Genomic DNA, 21,491 nt, shown 5'->3' on the forward strand with positions numbered 1-21,491 from the left:
AACTTGTTCATCACTTCTTTACTGAAACCAAAGAAGCAGGAATCTGCAGGTTTGAAGAGTTCCAGGTTGTGTTCATCTTTGACGGTCTGGATGAGTGTCGACTTCCTCTGGACTTCCTCAACAATAAGATCCTGACTGATGTTACAGAGTCCACCTCAGTGGATGTGCTGCTGACAAACCTCATCAGGGGGAAACTGCTTCCCTCTGCTCGCGTCTGGATAACCACACGACCTGCAGCAGCCAATCAGATCCCTCCTGAGTGTGTTGGCATGATGACAGAGATCAGAGGGTTCACTGACCCACAGAAGGAGGAGTACTTCAGCAGGAGATTGATAGACGAGAAACAGGCCAGAACCATCATCTCCCACATCAAGACATCACGAAGCCTCCACATCATGTGCCACATCCCAGTCTTCTGCTGGATCACTGCTACAGTTCTGGAGGATGTGTTGAAAAGCAGAGAGGGAGGAGAGCTGCCCAAGACCCTGACTGAGATGTACATCCACTTCCTGGTGGTTCAGTCCAAAGTGAAGAACATCAAGTATGATGGAGGAGCTGAGACAGATCCACACTGGAATCCACAGAGCAGGCAGATGATTGAGTCTCTGGCAAAACTGGCTTTTGAGCAGCTGCAGAAAGGCAACCTGATCTTCTATGAATCAGACCTGACAGAGTGTGGCATCGATATCAGAGAAGCCTCAGTGTGCTCAGGAGTGTTCACACAGGTCTTTAAAGAGGAGAGAGGGCTGTACCAGGACAAGGTGTTCTGCTTCGTCCATCTGAGTGTTCAGGAGTTTCTGGCTGCTCTTCATGTCCATCTGACATTCATCAAGTCTGGAGTCAATCTGCTGACAGGAAAACAAACAAAATCCCAGAAGTCTAAAACATCAAGAAACAAATCTGATCTCTTCTACCAGAGAGCTGTAGACGAGGCCTTGCAGAGTCCAAATGGACACCTGGACTTATTCCTCCGCTTCCTTCTGGGTCTTTCACTGCAGACCAATCAGTCTCTCCTACGAGGTCTGCTGACACCGACAGGAAGTAGCTCACAAACCAATCAGGAAACAGTTGACCACATCAAGAAGAAGATCAGCGAGAATCTGTCTGCAGAGAGAATCATCAATCTGTTCCACTGTCTGAATGAACTGAATGATCGTTCTCTAGTGGAGGAGATCCAACAGTACCTGAGATCAGGAAGTCTCTCCACAGATAAACTGTCTCCTGCTCAGTGGTCAGCTCTGGTCTTCATCTTACTGTCATCGGGAAAAGATCTGGACGTGTTTGACCTGAAGAAATACTCTGCTTCAGAGGAGGCTCTTCTGAGGCTGCTGCCAGTGGTCAAAGCCTCCAACAAAGCTCTGTAAGTTAACAGATTGTTGGATTTGTTCATCATTATTTAAATACTCTATTATTTTGAAAAATAAACAATCTCATACTTTTATTCCCTCTTTCGTTTCCTCTCCAGGCTGAGTTTGTGTAACCTCTCAGAGAGAAGCTGTGCAGCTCTGTCCTCAGTTCTCAGCTCCCAGTCCTCTAGTCTGAGAGATCTGGACCTGAGTAACAACAACCTGCAGGATTCAGGAGTGAAGCAGCTTTCTGTTGGACTGGAGAGTCCACACTGTACACTGGAAACTCTCAGGTCAGGAGCCATCAACCTTTTCAACAGATGACCATTTAAAATCTAAAGGATAAACATTAAACCTATGTAGAATTGGCTCTGATAATATGATTTATCAAACCAGTTTTACAATAGTAAGTAGTATATATCATAAATAAATTCTAAATGTGTCTAAAAGCTGTTGTACCTAAACAGCCACATATTCACTGGGGGGTTCTTCGAGTAGTTGCAGGTAAAGATCACACACAGCAGTCCTCAGAGTGTATGTTGTTTTGTGTGTCTGCAGGCTGTCAGGATGTCTGATCACAGAGGAAGGCTGTGCTTCTCTGGCCTCAGCTCTGAGCTCCAACCCCTCCCATCTGAAAGAGCTGGACCTGAGCTGCAATCATCCAGGAGACTCAGGAGAGAAGATCCTGTCTGCTGTACTGGAGGATCCACACTGGAGACTGGACACTCTCAGGTATGGACAGACAATGTGTGATAGAGGAGGAAGAGCTAGAAACATTTGTTGAAAGATAAACCTTATTAGCGACATTGAGGGTTTTCAGAAGGATTGGGATACTGAATTCAGATTGGATGACAGTCTATGAAAGCCCAACCACACGTTCCAAATAAATATTAAAATTTCAGACTAGAGCGAAGCCATGTAATGTCCCTGTTTGCATGCTGAAAGAGAACGTGCTGCTCTGACCCCCCTCCTCCTTTCAGCCTGCAGCCTGCTGGAGTCCAATGGTTGAAACCAGGTCTGAAGAAGTGTAAGTGTGTTTTTCATATCATTCATGAAACCAAAGCAAACTCCAAACTGTGACATCACTCAGTCACATCTTACTGAGGATGAAGGTGACATCATCACCAGATAGATCAATAACTGATCAGCTGTATTGTGTCTTGTTCTCTCCATCAGATTCCTGTGAACTCACACTGGATCCAAACACAGCGAACAGAGAGCTCAAACTGTCTGACAACAACAGGAAGGTGACACATGTGGAGGAGGTTCAGTCCTACCCTGATCACCCAGACAGATTCGACTGCAGGCCTCAGCTGCTGTGTAAAGATAGTCTCACTGGTCACTGTTACTGGGAGGTCGAGTGGAGAGGAAAGGTTCATGTTTCAGTGAGTTACAGAGGAATCAGCAGGAAAGGAGACAGTGATGACTGCAGGTTTGGAGGGAATGATCAGTCCTGGAGTCTGTTCTGCTCTGATGATGGTTACTCTGTCTGGCACAATAACAGAATAACATCCATCCCCTCCTCCTCTGTCTCTAACAGAGTAGCAGTGTATGTGGACTGTCCTGCTGGCTCTCTGACCCTCTACAAAGTCTCCTCTGACACACTGATCCACCTCCACACCTTCAACACCACATTCACTGAACCTCTGTATGCTGGGTTTGGGTTCTGGTCTGACTGGTTTGGCTCCTCAGTGTCTCTGTGTTCTCTGCAGGAGGGAAAGTCTGCCCCTGAGAGTCTGTCTCATTTTATTTAGTACTGTGTATATAGAGAAGTACGACTGGAACTTCACTGATGAATACGTTTCATTTGTGGGGCTCAAACTCAACATTGGCTGTGTTCGAAACCGCATACTACATACTTCTATACTACACACTAAAGGACCAGATAGTAAGCAGACCGTTTACACTGTACTAAACTACACGATTTGTCCAAATAACACTTGTTTAAAGTTTTGTTCCTGAGAATTCGGAGCCGCTCAAGTTAGCCGTAGCGAGTAACGCACTTCCTGTCATTTTCACACTCGTTGCCTTTTATTATTAACCCTCCTGTTGTCCTCAAGTCAAGGAAGGGAGGGAGGGAGGAAGGAGGGAAGGAAACAAGGAAGGGAGGAAGAAAAGGAAAGAAGGAATGGAAAGAAAGGAAAGGACGAAGGAAGCAAGGGAGGAAAGGAAAGAAGGAAGGACGGAGGGAATGAGGAAGGGAGGAAGGAAGGAAGGAAAGAAAGAAGGAGGGAGGGATGAAGGAAGGAACAGTCAAAACAGACAGGGTCAATTTGACCCGGGAGGACGACAGGAAGGTTAAGAAAACCATAACGATAGAATTGGTGCTTTTATTTTGAAAACTGGAAGTGAACATACCCTCGCTGTAGCTAACTTGATTTGTGACGTTTGTATTTTGGGTTTTTTTTCTAGAAGTTGCGTTGCATCTTGGGTAATGTGAGCGTGAGTAGTAGCGTTGCATCTTGGGTAATGTGAGTGTGAGTAATAGCGTTGCATCTTGGGTAATGTGAGTGTGAGTAGTAGCGTTGCATCTTGGGTAATGTGAGTGTGAGTAGTAGCGTTGCATCTTGGGTAATGTGAGTGTGAGTAGTAGCGTTGCATCTTGGGTAATGTGAGTGTGAGTAGTAGCGTTGCATCTTGTGTAATGTGAGTGTGAGTAGTAGCGTTGCATCTTGGGTAATGTGAGTGTGAGTAGTAGCGTTGCATCTTGGGTAATGTGAGTGTGAGTAGTAGCGTTGCATCTTGGGTAATGTGAGTGTGAGTAGTAGCGTTGCATCTTGGGTAATGTGAGTGTGAGTAGTAGCGTTGCATCTTGGGTAATGTGAGTGTGAGTAGTAGCGTTGCATCTTGGGTAATGTGAGTGTGAGTAGTCAGCTCTTGATGTAAACCATCCAGGAACTTCTCACATACTCTAAATCACTACACAGTTAAACACACTACATACTTCACATGACGTCAGAGTTAGTAGAGTAGTAGGAAAGGATGCGGTTTACAACAGACCCATAGACTGTGAGTGAACAGGTGTAGCTCCGCCCCATTGATCTAGCTTTGAGCTGCCATTGGTCATTGTGGCATGTGACCCACAATAACGTTAAAAAGCCTTCTCTGTTCCCCTCACGCTGCTGCAGAAGCTGTTCAGCTGCTCGGCTCTCTGCTCTCATGCATGGCTTCCTCACACACAAACACAAACACATCTCTTCTCTTTACAGCAGAAGATGTGAGAGCCGCCTCAGACTCAGTCACCAAGTTATCTGACCCAAAGTCATAAATTACTCTACTGTGTCATAAACAATATATTTACACTTCTAAAATATGTGAGAATGAAAGTTTAACTGCTTTGTAGGTTTTTAATAGAGGACTGATCAGCTTTTGATATCCTGTAATGGTTTAAAATATCTCATCACATCACTTTATTCAAAATGTGTGATGAATTCAGAAACCTGTTGTCAAGTGATCATTCATGTCAATAGAGAGATTTCTAATTCATTTAATTTTCCAAAAATATCTGTTTCCAGCATCTAAAATGTGATATTTGTGATACTATTGTCCGTTTTTTTAATCTTTTGTAAACTGAATATTTGAGTGGTTTTGAACTGTTGATCAGCATGTGATGATGACCGCTTGGTTTCTGGAGTATTGTGATGAACATTGTTTTTGTTTTCTGATTTTTTTGAACATTTAACGATGAATGAAGAAGATAATGGTCATACTTATTGATTATTAAAGTCATGGTTAGCTACAGCCACAGATTTAATATTTGTTTATTTTAAGTAAGTTCTATTATATCACATACAATTTATATTTAAAATGTTTTAAATTAAAGTTGAACCGTTTAACTTTCTTCTAAATATGTAATCTGAGACAAGAAGTCAAATCAATTACTAAATCGTTGATTATCAGTATATTATTTTAGCTGTTTTCAATCAATAAATGCCCAATATTGTCACAACTGAGTTTAGTATTTTTGTTTGTTTGTTTTTTTAATCATTTTAAAACTGAATATTTGAGGTTTGAACTGTTGGTGAGACAGAAGGAGACATTTAAAGACACTTTGAAAAACTTTTTTTTTTTTGGGGGGGGGGGGGATTTCTACATTTCTAAGTAGAAATTCACGGGTAAAAAAGTGACCTAACACCTGAGCCAATCGGAATGAACACCTGCAGCTCATCACACACACACACACACACACACACACACACACACACACACACACACACACACACACACACACATACTTATAGGAACTTATCTTCTTTTCAGTATAATCTCAGACCTTACGCCCATATGCATGCATGGAGGCAGCACACACACACACACACGTATGATCATAAATAATAATGATAATGATTAGTTGCAACTCTATTTTAATTATTTGTACATTTTAATTAAGCTCTATAATGCCACTTACAATACATTTACAATGGAAAGCAATGAAAGAATTCAATCTCAAATGTTCTTTAACTTCATTAATACGGTTTTGATCATATAAAAAGTAAAAATAATTTGTAAGAACTGATCAAAAGAAAGGAAATGAATGTGTGTGTGTGTGTGTGTGATCTGGGTGTGGCCCACTCACTCTCACCTGATCTACCTGCACACCTGCCTTCAATCAGCTCATCTCCTCTGTAGTACATCTACCTGCATTCTTCATCCACTCTTCATCCCCATTGTTGTTTTAGTTAGTGTGGATCACTGTGTTCCTGTCTGCTCACCAACTTGCCCTCCAGCTCTGCTTCTCTCCAGCAGCAGCAGCACTCCAGCTCCCTCCATCGCCTCTCATTCCCTTTTATTCCCCTCTCCAAATCTCCAGACATCATTCCTCCCATCTCCCACCTTCCAACCTCTGCAATAAATCCCATTCCTTTTAATCTAACTCCTTATGTCCGTGTTCTGCATTTGATTCCCCTCTTCTCTGATTGTAACAGATGGTTGTGTGTGCTGCAAATGTTCACTGATACAATATTAGAGAGAGAGAGAGAGAAAGAGAGCGGAGAGGAAAGTAGGTTTGATGAAGAACCATTTAACTTTAACAAGTGGCTGAAATGGCCTCTGGGGATCTCTGATAGAAATGTCTCAAGATGAAAGAATTCCTGCTTCGTACGTGTGTGTGTGTGTGTGTGTGTGTGTGTGTGTGTGTGTGGTTGTCAGTTTTCGTTTGTCTCACCTGTGGGAAGTGTAGCTGAGCATCCTTCATGTTCTCTTTAGCTTTAGCACTGGGAGACACAACAGAAAGTAGTTAAAAGAAAAGAAGTACAGGAAGTAACTGTCTCACCTCGTTTAGGTAAACCGCAACATTGCCAGCGTGATTCTGTTTCATATCTTCTTTTCTGTATAATCTTTACTCACATTTGCATGCATACAAGGCAGCTCACACACACACACGTACACACACACGTACATACACACGTATGTGCCCACAAGATCAAAACCCAGTTTGAAATGACTCCAGTGGGAAGTGCTGAGATTAAGGGGATTAAAAGTCATGGAGCCCCAGCAGCAGTGAGAGGTAACACCGCTCGCAGCTTTCCTTTACCTGACAGTTAATCTGCCTCTCTACATCAACACTGCCGCTCAATTTACCTCTTTTTTTTTCCTTTTGTAAAAACTTCAGTCACCAAAACACTGAACTTTGTCCCAAGATGATTTCAACCCCCCCCCCCCCCCCCCCAACCCCCGCTCACATAACTCTCTTATCTGCAAATGACTTAACTTGACTCTGACTTAACTTTAAACAGTTAAGTCAGCTTTATTTATTTATCAAAAAATCACAAGTTCACCTTCAAGCATTTAATATCTATATATATACAGAATTATTCTCTTAATTTATATAAATATCAAATGTTGATGGAGTAGACATTAATCCTTCCTCTGATAATAGTAATAGATAATAGTCCTCTGTATATATTAACATGAAATCGTCTATATTGCCTTGATAAATATGTGAAACCTTTTTATGATAATTAATTTTGCAGCGTTACATAAAAACGTCTTAAACTATTTCAAATGTTATCAGTGAACCTTTAAATTCTGTGAATAAAGTTTATCTCCATCTTTTACGACAAAGAGCTTTATCTTTCATAGATTATCAGTTCTGGCATCTCTTAATGAGATTTATTTGTAAATAAAAACCTGAATGTGCAGAAAAAGGAGACAACAAATCCTCAAAATGAAATGATCAGATACATGATTTGACAGTGTGCCTGTATCAGAAGTAATCAGCAGGATGACGTCATCACTGTTAATCAATAATGTTTTATGAATGATAGCGCTCTGTTCAGGTAAAGATGGTTATTGTTTTATTTACTGCTTTATTGTATTTTAATTTTTTCTCATTGAGCCTCATCCCTTGTATAAAAGGTGCTCTAGAAATAACATTTATTATTAATATTAATCATTCAATAATTAAAGCAAACCTTTTTTTAAATGTTGGAATGCTAACAAAGATATCCAGTATGTTGTTGATGCGTAAGCATGCATAGTGTATATAATTTCTTATATTAGTAAAACTGAGAAGAAAATGGGATTATTGTTACAAAATGCACAGAGAGAAGCATTTAAAGAAGGAAATGTTAAAGCAAATGCAGAGATAAAAAATATAAAAAATCTAGGAAGTATTTATTTGCACAATAGAGATGTTTCTGCATTAGAAGCTGTGTATAGATTGACAAGTATGCATCTAAGAGAAAGTTCGAGAAGGGTTGATTTCGCTCTAACAGGCCATAACAACATTAAAATGAGTAACCTTTAAGAGATTTGAAAATAAAAGCATCGGACATGATTTTACAACAGAAGACGTGGATGACTAGCAGAGTTAATGGTTATAAGAATAGGCTAGTGATGTGTACAAAAATGAAAAGTCTCAAAACAAGATTAAATTAAACAATGGTTTACCAGCAGTTGCTCGTTATGCATGTTTTTCTGTGACAAAGAATTATTCTATCAAAGTCAGTTGCAATAATGATTGGTGTTGAATTACAACCACCCATGATGCTAAAACTGCACAGCATACACAATTATCTGACGTGGCTAACAAAACTGTCAAAATCTGAATCATCATGTGCTTTTCCACATAATAGATGCAGCGACTTCCTGCGTCTACTATGTGGCATCAAGACCAGCCACTAATCATACGTCATGGTGTCGTATATGACGTGAAGAACACACCATGTCACATGATACTGACTTCCTGTAGGTGGCGCTATGACTACAAGACAATATGTAAGCATTGATGTCTTCAGGCCAGGATTGTTACAGTTAGAGCAACTTCCTGTTTCATGGTGGATTATCAGAGTTTGTCTTGGCGCCACGGTAACAGTGTTTGATGCTGACTTTAGAGTTTAAGAAGTTGTCATTGCAAAGGTCTGAAGTTGACACTGAGTAAGTTGGAGACAGGTTAAAAATTAAGAAGAGTTCATTAATTAGCATACAAAGCCTGGAAAAGAAATGAAAATGCACCAAAATCATTGATTAAAACTGAACCAGACTTCCAGAGTCAGGGGCGACTGAAATATCTCCTTCCACTTGCAGACTTTTTGCTTTAAAAATATAAAACATCCTCTCTTCGATTCCAAAGTAACCAGAGGCTAAATGCAGAGGAGCTGGTGCCCATGTTTCTTTATGTGTGTGTGTGTGTGTGTGTGTGTGTGTGTGTGTGTGTAACCCTGCATGAGGCTGTGTCAGAGTGTATTGAGTGTAGATGCACATTTCATTGTGTCTGAAAGAGTCTGATAGCATCAATAAAGCAGCAGAGGAAGCGGGGGAGGAGACAGACCTCCCCTGCAGCCGGGCTGGGGGTCAGAGAGCCTCATTAGCCGACCATCACTCGCTGTAAGTCACACGGGGACATCAGCGAGGCCCAGAGCTGCTGCTGCTGCTGCTGCTGTCCTCTGAGTCTCAGGCTTCTCTGGGAAAATGGCCCTGAGTTGACTTCTGATCTTCCTGTGCTCGCTCACTCTTCTTCTCTCGTTTGTTTGAGCAGCCAGAGACATGGAGAACAATTGTCTTATGTTTTTTTTGAGTAAATGTGTATATATGTATGTTTTCAAAACCTCTTTTAGTTTCCCTCACTTATAGAAGAACTGTGGCAACTTCTAGATGTAAGGCAAGGCAGCTTTATATTTATACAGAGCATTTCATACACAATGGAAACTCAATGTGCTTTAAATACAACAAACATTTAACAATAAGAATTGGAAATAAAAAAACATAAAAACATGCAATTTGAGAAATAAAAATAAAACATACAATTACCACCCTCCACCCCTCACCCCAGTAATAATAAATAATAATTATTATAATAAATGAATAAAAAAATAAAAATAAAAAATTCAAAAAGTAAAATAAAATAAAATAAAAATAAATAAAACATTTTTAAAAAATCAAATTTTAAAAAATGTAAAAAAAAGAAAAAAAAGTACAGAAAAATAGAAAGAGAGAGAAATACAGAAATACTGTACAATACAAGAATATAAGAATAGAGCATTAAAAAGCACCTGAAAAATAAATGTGCTCACTGATAATACTGATTTACTCTAGATTTCTCTCTCTCTCTCTCTTACTCTCTCTCTGACTCTCTCTCTGACTCCCCCCCCCCCTCTCTCTCTCTCTCTCTCTCTCTCTCTCTCTCTCTCTCTCTCTGTCTCTGTAAGCTAAAATATGAAGCTACAGCCAGCTAGCCAGCTTGAGTTGAACCCAATTATGGAATAGAAATTTGCCCATATACAAAAAGCTTCTAGTAAATAATCCCGATATTGTAATGTTTGTGAGTGTGGGTTTTTTTTTAATCATATAATTATTACTGCTGTTTTGCTTTATTTTATTTTGCAATGTTTGTATTATATTAATGTTTATTTTGATATTTTACTTTGCATTGTTATTGTGTTTTTAAGATGAGCCTATAGTGGGTTTTTGAGGTTGGTTGTTTTCTGACCCTGTGATAGACTGTAAATAACAGATACACACTGCATTATTCATACATTATATACACTATATGATATATTTGGTCGGATACATACATCATGTGTGTCCCACCACACAAAACAATCATATTATGATGCTTCTGTCCAATTAATCTTTCCTTATTCACCCCCTGCAGTTGTTTCCTTGCTCTCCTCTCACATCAATATACTGCAATTGTTTCTCTCTGTGGGTTCGCCTGTTCACTTCATCCTGTATATTCAATATCTCATTTATGTGTCTGCTGGGTTCTGGTGCGCTGGTAGTTTGTTTGTGCTCCCTGCTGAATCCTTCGCGCTGCTCGGACTCCTGCGGGAAGCCACCCACCGAGAGGAGAACCCAAACACAACTGCAGCTGAGCAATAAACGGTTCCCATCTCATGAAGGACCATCTGAAGCTGTGCAGCGACGCTCTCAACTTACAGCACATATCAGAGTCTCCAGTCCAGATATACTATCATTTACTTTTTAATGGTATATTTAAACACTGTTCTTGTGTTGCTTGACAGTGGACACATACAACTATCAATGCAGAAGTTTCCAGAGAAGATAAAACTGAGAGAAATAAAGACAGAAACATGTTTATTTGTCTGTAGTTCAGCTCTAACCAGCATGTTTGTGACACAAATGTAAAAACTGAGAAGCTCCTTTTTATGCAAAGACTCAAAATTCTGGTCACAGAGTGAAACCCTCCATGCTGTCTGCTTAAAAGTCAGATTTATGGAGCATTTCTCTGTGTACTCGCAGTGACTATCACACAAAAAATACAAGACAAGTGAAAGAGAGGACATTAACCCTTCCTGTCGTCCTCCCGGGTCAAATTGACCCTATCTTTTTTGACTGTTCCTTTGTTCCTTCCTTCCTCCCTCCTTCTCTCTTTATTTCCTTCCTCTCTCTTTCCTCCCTTCCTTTTTTCTTCCTCCATCCCCTTTCTTCCTCCCTCCCTCCCTCCTTCTTTTCTGTCCTTTCTTCCTCTCTCCCTCCCTCCTTCTTTTCTTCCCTTCCCCCTACTTTTCCTTCCTTCCTCCCTTCCTTCTTTTCCTTTCTCCCTCCCTCTCTCCTACCTTCCTTATTTCCTCTGTTCTTCCTTCCTTCTTTCCTTTCCTGCCTCCTTTCCTTCCTTCTTCCTTTCTTCCTGCCTCCTTTCCTTCCTTCTTCCTTCCTCCCTTCCTTGACTCGAGGACAACAGGAGGGTTAATATCATCCAGTATGACTTTAATTTCCTGAGGAGATCATTTTCTCTGATCTCACCGTCATTAAACCTCCATAAACCCCCCCTCAGGAAGCTGCTTGGGAATCATCACATGTTTAACTTTTCTTCAGTATCACAGTAATCTGCTAACAGCTGATTCACGTGACTTTTAATGGAGACTGTTTGAGTCAATGTGAACAAATCTGGTGTGGAAATGGGTCTGAAAGAGAACAGCAGCTCCTAACTGTACCTGATCAACTTTGGGAAGATATTTTTCATTTTTTAGGACTTGACACACGCATGAGGACGATGTTATCTTTTAACTTGTGTCGCTGAATATTTAATGAGGAGCCTGAGAAAACACGGCTCGCCCCGCGTTCTGTCACAGCGTGTTTTTTTTATTGCAAAAGTCGGAGCAACGTCTGACTCTGGAAGCGCTTTGTTGTTTAGAGAGATAATTATCGTGCTGCCGTGTGGCATGCAGAGTCTCTGGTATCACACGGAGGGAACAGCGTGTACGTCCAACTTTGTGGATAAATCAGCAGCTCAATCTGACGTTGCACTGCTGAGGTCTCCCATGATGCTACTTTGAAATCTGTTGTTCCTAAAATCTACTCGTCTCTCATAGTCTTTATAGTTTTTTTTAGATGCAACCCAGTATCATACAAACACATAAACATCATGATTTGGGTCCAGTGTGAAGTAGTGTATCCACCAGCTAGGGGGTTGCAAGAAAATGTTTCATTAAAGGGGATTTATTGTGCTTTTTGTGGCTTTCTGTTATTTATATCCTGTTTTGATGTCAGACAGTGGATGAAACAGGAGCTAAAACGGTCTGTTTCAGACAGAGGCTGAACTGAGGCGCTGCAGAAAGAACCTGTAGAAGATAAATAAGGAGTTTTAACTGGAAATCATGTAATGTAGCTGAGCTAGCCGCCAAGTTAGCCGCTGAGCTAGTAGCTGAGCTAGCCACAGAAAGCTCTCAGACGTAGCGTCCATGTTTCTGGTAGAGGTGGTGACTTTGATTGACAGGTGACACTTGGTAGGGGGCGGGGCTTCAGAGGACTCGGAGGCCACGCCCACAGCGTTTGGGAGCAGAGAAAGAGGCTGATTTTTACACAACTTTGAAGCCTAATTTCATATATTTGGTGATTTTTTTTAATCATTCAAATTTGGCAGGGTGGTTAACAACACACTTTTCTGTGGTATGTCAAACTCACAACACATATTTATTCTTACTTTACACAGACTTTAACAAAAATTCAGCCCTTGACTTTTTGGTCCAGACCGGTCCACTACAATCCGCACGCAGATACTGTGCCAACTCGCATTGATGTACATTTAAACACAGAAGCCCTTAATGACTGTTGTGTCAACTGAGAAGGAAAAGAAAAAGGAAAAAAGAACCCTATCCCTCCAAACCTGCAGAGGGCGACCCCAGAGCCAAAATACCAAAATAATCAGGAACAGGAACAGGAAGTGGACCACATTCACCTGCACACCCAGGAGGTTTGAAATGTTTGTCTGCACTTTCAGTCAGGCTCTCTCACCTCACACACGACCGCAACTGTTGGTTGACCGAAGGATGCAACTGGTAGGGGAAATCAAATTTTAATTGTGGATATTTCGTGAAATTTGTAGGCAAAGTAAATTAAGTTGAATTGGTTGTATCATGATTTAAGTGATTTACTTTATTGCCTATATATATTTTTTATGGAGTAGTTAAATGATTGAAAAATGTACTGTAATACTTTCAGTTAATGTAACAAATGAGACTTAAGTTAATTTGAATTATTACTTACATTTGTACATTTACATTTATTTAGAAATCTTTTGAAGAAAATGTTTATTGATTGATTTGAAACTAAGAAACTAATTCACATTTTCTGTTATCGTAGATTATCAACCTACTCCACCCTACCCTGATCCATCCATTATCTGTTCTGACCTGTTAACCGACAAAACCAAACCCACCTTCAAGGAAAATAAAAAATAAAACTATGGAATGGAGTTGAGTTGTCCCTTGCATCCCTTTTAAAGTCAACAAAGCAGTTTGTCAAGTTTGGGCAAAGTTGTGGTTGAAGATGACATAACTTGACAATGACAGTAGTATACTGAACAATATCCCTTATATTCTGGAGACTTGAATAGGCTTGAATTAGTTTTTTTTTTTTAAAGATTTTGTTGGCATAGACGCCTTTATTAATCAGTAGATCGACAGGAAACATGGGAGAGAGAGGGGGGTGACATGCAGCAAAGGACCTCCGATCGGGATTCGAACTGGGGTCGGCTGCGTATGTGGCATGCGTTCTAACCACTCGACCACCTGCGCGCCCGGCTTGAATTAGTTTTAACTGTATAATGAGCAATAAACCATAAACACTGACTGAAACAAATATGTAAAGCATCATAGGCTACATATGTGTTATGTTGTTAGATCAATGTCCTTCATGAACACATTTGACTGTGGGCACAAAGAACGGTTCATGTTGACACTTAAAACACTTTAATTCTGGTGACCTGATTTGGGGGAAGTCATTATAGGTAGAAATGATCAAAAATTGTGAAACTAGCAGATCTACATGCTCAAACCACATCACATTGCACCATGTGAGTTGAGTGGTAAACTTGCAGATTTGTAATTATGTGGCATCCTTTGATGAAAATAGTGGTTAATAAAAGCAACTAATCAATTAATCAGGATAGTATATGAATATGATTGTTTTCCAATACTTTAGATAACTAGATTTAGGCCTAGTTGTAACACACCACACTATGCAGAGTTTGCTATTTATTATATTAAGTAAAGTTCATAGACAGTTTAGTAACTGTTATGAACATTTAATGACTGTTTATCCACACCATGCTGGCAGTATCACACCTGCTTAAGACTGTATCATCACTTCCACATGGTGGAGAGTCTTCCTCAACCTTTCTGACAGTTTTTTGCTCCTAGCAGCAAAAGCTTTTCTTTTTTTTTCTCCGTTCTTCAGCTCCACCTTTTTGTTTTTTTACCCTCATTTTCCATTTTGTAATCCTCGCTTTGTTTCTCTCACTCGCTCTCTTATCATGACTGCTTGTCATGAAAGGTGATTGGACGAGGGGTGGGGGAGTGGGTCTTGACCATGCATGGGTGGGACTCCACCAGAACATGTGTGGGCGGTGCAAGTCTCTGTCCCTGGTCCGGGAGAGTTACCATGGCAGCAAAAACTAAGTGAACAAATAAAAAATAAAAAACGGGCAGCCATTGGCCCATTATTGATCGGCCCACCGAAACTCCCAATGGCATATCCACCCCTGCCTGTTAAACCTTACATAATGTTCAAATTTGCCCCATTTTTCCATTTAAGAGCTGTAAAAACAGCTTATACACATTTCTTTTTAGCTGGACTTTTCCTAATGCCACCCACAGTATGAACTAAAATGAATCATCTTTTACATTTTTCTTTAACTGATACACTTTTTTTTTGAAAAGGTACAAAATGGACCTGTGTTTATATTAAAAAAACAATTCTTGTTTTCTTCATATTCTATAAAATGTTCTTCTGGACTATAAAATAGTGATGGTGAATGTTTTGATCAAACATTTATTAATGACTGACGGGGAATTTATGAATGTGAATTGGTGTATAGACTCATTATGAGTCAGAAAATGAACAGTATGTAAGAGTTCAACACAAAGTCCTACAGTAACACTCTGTGGAGCTTTAAACAGAGCAGCAGAGTCTCTCTGGAAAAACAAACACATGAAAACTAAATGACTGACTTTGCTCTTATCATCTGTTCACTCTACAAACTTTCACAGCCAATGGTTTTGAAAGAACATCATTCTAACATGTTTGCTTTTAGTGTTGAAGGATCTTTGGTGTTATTTTTGCATTCGTTATCAAAGACAGCTGTTTAATTCTCATACAGCAGTTCAGTGACCTGTTTTACATGGATATAAAGACGGGAACTGAGTGAGTGGTGTCAGACTGCATCTTGCTGTCTAAAGAGGTGATATTTCACAATGAGGCGTGCTGCAGCTTTTCTGGTGTTGTTGCTCTGTCTGTACTGGACAAGGGCTCGGGGTGAGAGTGGAGGGGTGGGTGTCAAATCAACCAGTGATCAGACCAACATCACCCCTGACATCTGGGCTGAGCTGAAGGAGCTGAGAGACATGGCCATCCAACACAGTGTGGAGCTGACGAACACCAAGAGCAAGATGGAGAAGCTGGAGCAGGAGAATACAGGTTCATTCACATAGTGATCAACACATTCATGCAATGTTCACATAGACATTACTTTTAGTCATTTACTGCTTTTATTCCAGCCATACAGGCCAGACTGACAGCCAGTGAATACAAGAATGCAGGTAGATATTTATATTTTATACAATAATATGAAATTAATTCATGTTTCTGATTTTCTTCTATTCTATCCTAATTCTAATTCTCTATTTTTCTTGTCAATCTTCCTTAAAATGTTTACTGATATTCATATTTAAGATTCAAAATAAAGCTTTTACCGAAAAACTTTAAATGTATTCACAGTTTTGGAAAATGTGGTCAAAGAGCTCCAGAGAGAGAACACAGGTAAGCTACGACAATCAATAACATGTAAAAACTTTTCTTTTTTTATGAATCTGATTATTCATTTTGCCTTCTGTTGCAGATCTTCTAGACAGAGTAACATCATTGGAAGATAAGAACAAAGGTCAGTCTCCATAGTGATCATGTTAACAACTTGAAACCTGTTGACCATAAACATATTTCACAATAATATGAATGTTAAATGTGTTGACAGTGTTGGAGGCCAGAATGAACGCCAGTGAAAACGAGGTGGAGGAGCTCAAGATGGAGAGTGCAGGTAAACTGATTATATCATTATTAAGAACACAGTGTGGAGCTGAGGAAGCTGGAGCAGGAGAATACAGGTTCATTCACATAGTGATCAACACATTCATGCAATTTTCACATTGACATTACTTTTAGTAATTTACTGCTTTTATTCCAGCCATACAGACCAGACTGACAGCCAGTGAATGGAAGAATGCAGGTAGATATTTATATTTTATAAAATAATATAAAATTAATTCATGTTTCTGATTATTTTTCATGTCAAACTTCTTGAACATGTTTACTGATATTCATATCTAAGATTCAAAATAAAGCTTTTACCGAAAAACTTTAAATGTATTCACAGTTTTGGAAAATGTGGTCAAAGAGCTCCAGAGAGAGAACACAGGTAAGCTACGACAATCAATAACATGTAAACACTTTTCTTTTTTTATGAATCTGATTATTCATTTTGCCTTCTGTTGCAGATCTTCTAGACAGAGTAACATCATTGGAAGATCAGAACAAAGGTCAGTCTCCATAGTGATCATGTTAACAACTTGAAACCTGCTAACCATAAACATACTTCACAATAATATGAATGTTAAATGTGTTGACAGTGTTGGAGGCCAGAATGAACGCCAGTGAAAACGAGGTGGAGGAGCTCAAGAGACAGAGTGCAGGTAAACTGATTATATCATTATTAAGAACAGAAAGCTGCAAAATACACAGCTGCTAGTTTATTAGCTACACAGTTATCTTTTTGCGGATGATGTGGTCCTGTTGGCTTCATCAGACCGTGACCTCCAACTCTCACTGGATCGGTTTGCAGCCGAGTGTGAAGCGGCCGGGATGAGAATCAGCACCTCCAAATCCGAGGCCATGGTCGTCAACCGGAAAAGGGTGGAGTGCACTCTCCGGGTCGGGGATGAGATCCTGCCCCAAGTGGAGGAGTTCAAGTACCTCGGAGTCTTGTTCACAAATGAGGGAAGGATGGAGCGGGAGATCGACAGGCGGATCTGTGCGGCGTCTGCAGTAATGCGGACTCTGCACAGATCCATCGTTGTGAAGAGAGATCTGAGTCGAAAGGCAAAGCTCTGGATTTACCAGTCGATCTTGGTTCCTACCCTCACCTCTGGTCATGAGCTTTGGGTCGTGACCTAAAGAACAAGATTGCGAGTACAAGCGGCTGAAATGAGCTTCCTCCGTAGGCTGGCTGGGCTCTCCCTTAGAGATAGGGTGAGAAGCTCAGTTATCCGGAGGGAGCTCGGAGTAGACCCGCTGCTCTTCCGCGTCGAGAGGAGCCAGATGAGGAGGCTCGGGCATCTAATCAGGATGCCTCCCGGACGCCTCCCTGGTGAGGTGTTCAGGTCACGTCCCACCGGTTGGAGACCCCAAGGAAGACCCAGGACATGCTGGAGAGACTATGTCTCTCGGCTGGCCTGGGAACGCCTCGGGATCCCCCGGGAAGAGCTGGACGAAGTGGCTGCTTAGGCTGCTGCCCCTGCGACCCAACCCTGGATAAGCGGAAGAGGACAAGACGAGATGAGTTACGTAGATTATCTCCTTTAAAATAAAAATGTTGAATGTGTTCACAGATATGATGACCAGAATGAACGCCAGTGAAAACGAGGTGAAGGAGCTCAAGAGACAGATTGCAGGTAAACTGTTTCTGTCATTATTAAAGAGTAACTTCGTCCAGTAATCAGCCTGCTTGTACTGCTGTCTCACACAAGCTTCATGCTCCGTTCAAAAAGTCATAATGCAACAGGATCAGAGTAACATCAGTTTCTATGAAGCCACAATACAATTTGTTCATCAACTGTTTGTAAGTGGAGCTATTTTTTGTCTCTATGTGAATCTTCTTACATCCACACAGACCAACCAAAGGTGGCGTTCTCTCTTGGTCTCACTGACAACGGACGTATTGGACCCTTCAATACTGACATCACACTTAAGTTCAGTAAAGTCGTCACCAACTTTGGTCAGGGCTACAGTCCAACTACAGGTACTCACCTCTTTCTGCTACACACACAAATGAACTATTATAATGTAATGAACTCATTTTAATTTGTTTGTTAGATGTTTTAACATGTGTTCGTTGTTACAGCTTTCACTCCATCTTTTGTAATGACTTTTTTTCTCCACTATGGCTCCAGCTGCACACTTTCTGAGGAGGAGACATTTCTCTTTGAATTGGCCTTTTTAAGATTTCACCTATTTGACCTTTAACAATACATCATAACACTTTTAATGGAGTTTCTCTGTGTCCTCTCAGAGGGTTTGAGCTAGGCTGTTGGTTCTTTGCCAGCATTGAGTCATGTGTGTGATTTTATGTTATGCAATTACATTTCATGTGATGACTGATAGGGTTCTCATGATGAAGTGAGTTTGTCGTTTATGCAGTTTTGTGAAACTTTTTCAAAACCTTTGCACAGACATTTACAGAGTTTACAAAACACGAGAATGATTTGTTCTGCAAAGACTTCGAGAAGTTTTTGCTCTGTTTTAAGGTGCTCACTTATATCTCTGTTATATCACTTTTTATAAACCTTATGGGATGCAAACTGACTCAATGAATGTGTAACTGAGAGCTCTCAACTTTTACAGACTATACAGTCTTTGAGTAATGTGATGTTAACAAAGCACTAAACAACTATTCCTTCAGATTAGACAAACCCACTCACAGCAGCCTGACCAAAGTATTGAGAAGCAACAGCGTACTGAGCTCAGAGAAGACGTAGTTCAACAGCAGGAAAAAGCTTCACTGATTTTCTCCTCTGTTGCAGGTCTCTTCACAGCCCCAGTCAGAGGAGCCTACTACTTCTCATTAACTCTACTGGATAACCGGTCTGGTGTAAACACTCGTGTTTTTCTCTATCACAATGACAAGAAAGTGTTGACCAGTTATATTCACAATGTAGATGGCGCGGAAAGTGTTTCTAATTCACTGGTTCTTCGGCTGGAAAAGGGGGATGTGGTCTACATGGTTTTACCTGCTGACCATACTGCATTCGATGATAGTCATGCTTATACTACCTTTAACGGATTTCTGCTTTTTCCACTGTGAGACTCAAACATGAGAATTGATTTACCCAAATGTTTGGCATAGTGTATACGCAAGTCATACAGTATTCATGTGTATATGAAAGGATGCACATTGTTGCTGTGTTGACTTTGCTCTGCAACAAACTACATATGAAATAAAAGAATGAATATGAGGTTAAAGTGCTTGTCTCTGACTTTAATTTGGGGATATTTAAACCTGAGTCTGGGAAAACCAACACATACACACACAAAGATCAGACACTGAAATCCCATTTATCAACTCATTAGTTCAAATGATGATCTGATGATAATTCAGCATTAAAGGATAGTTTCACATATTTTCATGTCAGCAGTCAGGTGCTTATATGAAGACTGAAAGAGGTTTCCTTCACTGAAATCATTCCTCCTTTTCATGCTGGCTACTAAAATATCTTCTTCAAATGTGCTTTTGATGAAAGTGATGAGGGACCAAAACCCAGTGTGTTCACTTATTTTGTGCAAACGTGCATTTAAAGTCTCTGATCAGCTTCTATTGAGCTTCATCAGTGTGAGTTAGTCATATCAGTGATATCTGACACATTTACAGTCTTTGTAGCGTCAGATTCCCTCTTAGTGTTTCCTGTTGAGCTCATTGGGAAAAACAACAATACAAGGAGTGACTTTGTCAGTAAAAAGCTGACTGTTGTTCTAATCCTACTGTCTAATCACTGGAGTCATCCACTAAACATATGATATACTTTAACATTACTTTCATAGGAATTTCTCTTTGCTTTGGAGAGATTTGATTTGACGTTGTATATAGTTTTGTTTCTGTTCTCTGTCACTTCCTAAAATCCAAACTTTATCCACTGCCATTCACTTTGCAAAAACTAGCAGTGATAATAGTCTGACAGTAGGATGAAAGGTGGCTCTGACTTACACCCACAAAAAGCATTAAACAGCTGCAGCTCATTCAGAACGCTGCAGCTCGAGTTTTAACCAGAACAAAGAGATCAGAGCACATTACTCCAGTTCTCAAGTCTTTACACTGACTCCCAGTCAGCTAGAGAATAGATTTTAAATGTATGAAATCATGTAAACGATGCACGAATAAGCATCAAAAACAAACTGGATGTCCTAATTAGCATTCCAAATATTTTTAAACTTTACTTGGCTGGCTCCCAGTCAACTATAGAATAGATTTTATGTTATGAATCTTCATGTCTTTCTATTTTTCTGTACTTTGTTCTTATTGTGGGGGGTGGGGGGGGGGGGTGTTAATTGTATGTTTTAATGTTTCTGTTTTATGTAAAGCACATTGAGTTGCCATTGTGTATGAAATCCGCTATATAAATAAAACTGCCTTGCATTACACACACATCATATACGTGGGATCACCATCACAGCCAATAGGTGATATAATGGTCCACATTGCCGGTAATAAGTCAGACTTGTTTCCGGTGAGGGTTGGACACCACCAGGGCTGCCCTTTGTCACCGATCCTGTTCATAATTTTATGGACAGGATTTCTAGGCGCAGCCAGGGCGTTGAGGGGGTCCGGTTTGGTGACCTCAGGATTGGGTCACTGCTTTTTGCGGATGATGTGGTCCTGTTGGCTTCATCAGACCGTGACCTCCAACTCTCACTGGATTGGTTCACAGCCGAGTGTGAAGCGGCCAGGATGAGAATCAGCACCTCCAAATCCGAGTCCATGGTCCTCAACCGGAAAAGGGTGGAGTGCACTCTCCGGGTCGGGGATGAGATCCTGCCCCAAGTGGAGGAGTTCAAGTACCTCGGGGTCTTGTTCACGAGTGAGGGAAGAGTGACTTAGAGATAGGGCGAGAAGCTCAGTTATCCAGAGGGAGCTCGGAGTAGACTCGCTGCTCCTCCGCTTCAAGAGGAGCCAGATGAGGAGGCTCGGGCATCTATTCAGGATGCCTCCCGGACGCCTCCCTGCTGAGGTGATCAGGGCACGTCCCACCGGTAGGAGACCCCAAGGAAGACCCAGGACATGTCCTGGGAACGCCTCGGGATCCCCCGGGAAGAGCTGGACTAAGTGGCTGGGGAGAGGGAAGTCTGGGCTTCCCTGCTTAGGCTGCTGCCCCTGCGACCCAACCCCGGATAAGCGGAAGAGGACAGATGAGTTAGGTAGAT

The 21,491-nt window shown here is 40.8% G+C and overlaps 2 protein-coding genes across 4 annotated transcripts; both read left to right on the forward strand.

Moving 5' to 3' along the window:
• The first annotated feature begins 272 nt into the window (after positions 1-272).
• LOC128379934 (stonustoxin subunit beta-like) lies at positions 273-3,100 on the forward strand. Its single transcript, XM_053339572.1, has 4 exons — positions 273-289; positions 1,466-1,639; positions 1,905-2,070; positions 2,531-3,100. The coding sequence occupies exons 1-4, from the start codon at positions 273-275 to the stop codon at positions 3,098-3,100; spliced, it is 927 nt and encodes a 308-aa protein (XP_053195547.1).
• Positions 3,101-15,322: 12,222 nt separating this feature from the next.
• Positions 15,323-19,538, forward strand: LOC128380156 (complement C1q-like protein 2). Of its 3 annotated transcripts, XM_053339866.1 has the most exons (8): positions 15,323-15,725; positions 16,489-16,530; positions 16,678-16,719; positions 16,799-16,840; positions 16,931-16,993; positions 17,909-17,971; positions 18,190-18,318; positions 19,100-19,538. In XM_053339866.1, exons 1-8 carry the CDS (start codon positions 15,503-15,505, stop codon positions 19,378-19,380), a joined length of 885 nt encoding a protein of 294 aa, XP_053195841.1. In that variant the 5' UTR covers positions 15,323-15,502; the 3' UTR covers positions 19,381-19,538. The 3 variants fall into 3 exon arrangements, with proteins under 3 accessions (XP_053195841.1, XP_053195842.1, XP_053195843.1); XM_053339867.1 differs by lacking the exons at positions 16,489-16,530; positions 16,678-16,719; positions 16,799-16,840; positions 16,931-16,993 and adding exons at positions 15,806-15,847; positions 16,026-16,067; positions 16,147-16,188; XM_053339868.1 differs by lacking the exon at positions 16,931-16,993.
• The last annotated feature ends 1,953 nt before the right edge of the window (positions 19,539-21,491 follow it).

Source organism: Scomber japonicus, chromosome 19 (assembly GCF_027409825.1).
Source record: "Scomber japonicus isolate fScoJap1 chromosome 19, fScoJap1.pri, whole genome shotgun sequence".
Classification (NCBI taxonomy): Eukaryota; Metazoa; Chordata; class Actinopteri; order Scombriformes; family Scombridae; genus Scomber; species Scomber japonicus.